Genomic DNA, 2,885 nt, shown 5'->3' with positions numbered 1-2,885 from the left:
TGGGGGGGCCACGCAGGCCTGGGGGGGCCACGCAGGCACCGCCGAGAATCTTTAACATATAAAGCTGTTAGGTTGATAAAATTAATGTCTGTGTCCCCCATTGCAGCAAAGAAGTGAAGGACAAGGAGATAAGCAGAACACAAGGTTTATTGAGATAGATAGATATGGCCCATAGACAGAATGGGTCATTACCAAGGGAGACAAGCTGGCTTCTCTTTTCCAAGGTCTCCTTTTATCTTGTTTTAGGTCCTTTGTTCATCTAACATATGTCCTTAGACTGCCTCTAGTTTGTTAATTTCTCTTTTGGCTTATTTCTCATTTTTGTATCTTGTATTTTTGTATTTTGTATCCTGGCTCATGCTGCCAGGAATGTCTTGAGTTAAAATGCACATATAGTCTCTCCTTAAAATTTCTTTGTGCTCCAAGCCAGTTCCCTGATCTATATTGGCCTAACCAAGGTTATCATTCCTAACAACACTGCATTAAAATGGTTTTGAATAAACTGGTTAAATAACTGTAGAGAATAATCAAAGGGATATTTGCAAAAAAGAGAATCATTAGTCATACTCATGTACACTATGAGCTTCTTTGATAGGATGTCTATATTTTTCTCCCCCTTACAGAAAATTTTGACCTTTAATAGAAGTTCATCACTATGTATCTTCCCAACTCCCATTTTGCTAATATTACTTAGACTTCTAATTAATAGTGACATAAGGGAAAGCTCTGAACTTGCTGATTAAGTGAGTTAGATTTCACATGGTCAACCATGTGACCAACCATTGCAAATATTTGCAGTCATGTATAAAATAATTAGGTACCTTGGTAATATTTCATAAATAGTTATGAATACAGAGAAAAGTTAACATAGTAACTATATTTTTTCTTTCAAATTATGCTGGACGACACGTGCTCTCTAGGAGAGACAGAGAGAACGCGAATGGATCTTCCATGTGGAATGGTCATGCCATGATCTCTTTTTTTTTTTCTGTTTTGGGATTTTTGGCACACACACATGCAGCAGACATATTTTTCAAGCTGCCAGATCCAGAAGTTAAGCCACATGGTTTACCATGTGGAATCTAACTCACTTAACCAGAAAACTCTGAGCTTGTCCTTATGTAACTATTAATTAGAAGTCTAAGTAATATCAGCATAATGAGAGTTGGGAAGACACATAGTGATGAACTTCTATTAAAGGCCAAAATTTTCTGTAAGGGGGAAGAGAAATATAGATATTTCATCAAAGAAGCTCATAGTGTACATGAATATGACTAATGATTCTCTTTTTTGCTCAGACTCCTGAGTCTGTGTGTAGCCAGAGCTGTGGTCCTGGATTTCAGAAAATTACCCAAGAGGAAAGACCTGTTTGCTGCTTTATTTGTGTTGCTTGTCCAGAGAGTGCCATTTCAAATCAAACAGGTATGAGATGTGTAAGTACCCTATGATAACTCCACTTTCTTAATTATTTCTCAATAAAAAAGAAAAACAATGAAGTTGTACATTGAATATAGAGCACCTTTGTTCTCAATTCACACTTTCACTTGTTGTCTCAATGTATTTATTTTATAAACACTCTTATTTTTAAATTTAAATTTATTTATATTTATTTACTATACATCATTATAGCATACAAAGTGAGATTTTCCATCCAGAATACACTGTATATTGGCTCAATCAAGCACATCAACATACATGTTATTGTCAACAAATAATTTTCTATTTCTTGTTTCCTGTATATTTTGCTTTTTTTCACATCCTTGATTCCCTATCTCTCACCCTCTGCCATCTCCCACTCTCCTCCCACACTGTCTCTGGTATCCATGGTTGTTTTATATGCCTTCTCCTACATACATTTTATTGATTCACTAAAGATCTTTATTAATCTAAATATTTTGAATAGCAAGCACAGCTGATATATACATATTCATGGACACAAGTCTCATTTTAGGTATAAACCTCAGCAAGTAGAATGAACATACTATAAAGTAGCACCTAGGTGGGGCTATATAGCTTACTGCAGTCATCAAATAGGTATTTTAAATGCTTTTTTTTTTAATTCAAGAAAAAGTTTTCATGTTTTTTTCCCTGAAACTTTTTTTAATTAATTAATTTACATTCATTCCCTAATCATCATCACAGCATAGAAAATATGATTTCCCATCCAGAATACACTGCATAGTGGCTTAATCATGCATGTTATCATCAATAATTTAAATATATATATTCTGGCCCTCTGCCCTCTACCACCCTCTTCTCACACTCTCCAGTGTCTACAGTTGTCTTCCCCTCCTTTCCCCCACATTTTATTGATCACGCAATTTCTTAAGTAATCTAACTACTTTCAATAGCAAGTTCAGCTGGTAATTTTAAGAAAGCAGTTTTGGGTCCTTCTGCCCAGGGAGGAGAGTTGAGGCCTTCAGAAGGAGAGTCCTCATGGCTCCTGGTAACTAGTCATTGCAGGGGACCGGAAAAATGAAGATTTTTTACTGATAATTCAGCCTCCAGCAAACAAAGCTAGCGTGGCAGGAGAGTTGAGGCCTTCAGAAGAAGATTCCTCATGGCTCCTGATGGATCTAAGGGCACTGTAGCTAAACATTGAAATACTATTAGGGTTAACATGTTCCTCAATATCTACTAAATCTGCTGCACCAGCCATAACGACAGAACTGTAAAGAGATTCCCGATCATCTCTTTCTGCTTGCTCCTGAACACTCTGATTGAACTTCAAGAATTCAAAAGAAACACACCATCCATCAGATGACAAGAAATCACCGCAGGACCACAAGAAATATGGGAAAGCAAGAAAATACCTCTCCTCCAAGGGAAAAGAATAACTCCTCTTCATCCACAAGCAGTTCAATGCAAATCATGGAAATGTCTGA

At 36.6% G+C, this 2,885-nt stretch overlaps 1 protein-coding gene across 1 annotated transcript in view; it reads left to right on the top strand.

Moving 5' to 3' along the window:
• LOC102501634 (vomeronasal type-2 receptor 116) overlaps nucleotides 1-2,885 on the top strand; it is a 48,952-nt gene that overhangs the window by 24,576 nt on the left and 21,491 nt on the right. Inside the window, exon 7 of the mRNA XM_014582111.1 lies at nucleotides 1,299-1,422. Within this exon, the coding sequence (XP_014437597.1) occupies nucleotides 1,299-1,422 (124 nt within the window). The remainder of the gene's footprint in view (nucleotides 1-1,298; nucleotides 1,423-2,885) is intronic.

Source organism: Tupaia chinensis, unplaced genomic scaffold, assembly GCF_000334495.1.
Source record: "Tupaia chinensis unplaced genomic scaffold, TupChi_1.0 Scaffold142285_1, whole genome shotgun sequence".
Lineage (NCBI taxonomy): Eukaryota > Metazoa > Chordata > Mammalia > Scandentia > Tupaiidae > Tupaia > Tupaia belangeri.
The sequence above is the reverse complement of the archived record's forward strand: the minus strand, read 5'-3'. Positions and strand labels throughout refer to the sequence as shown.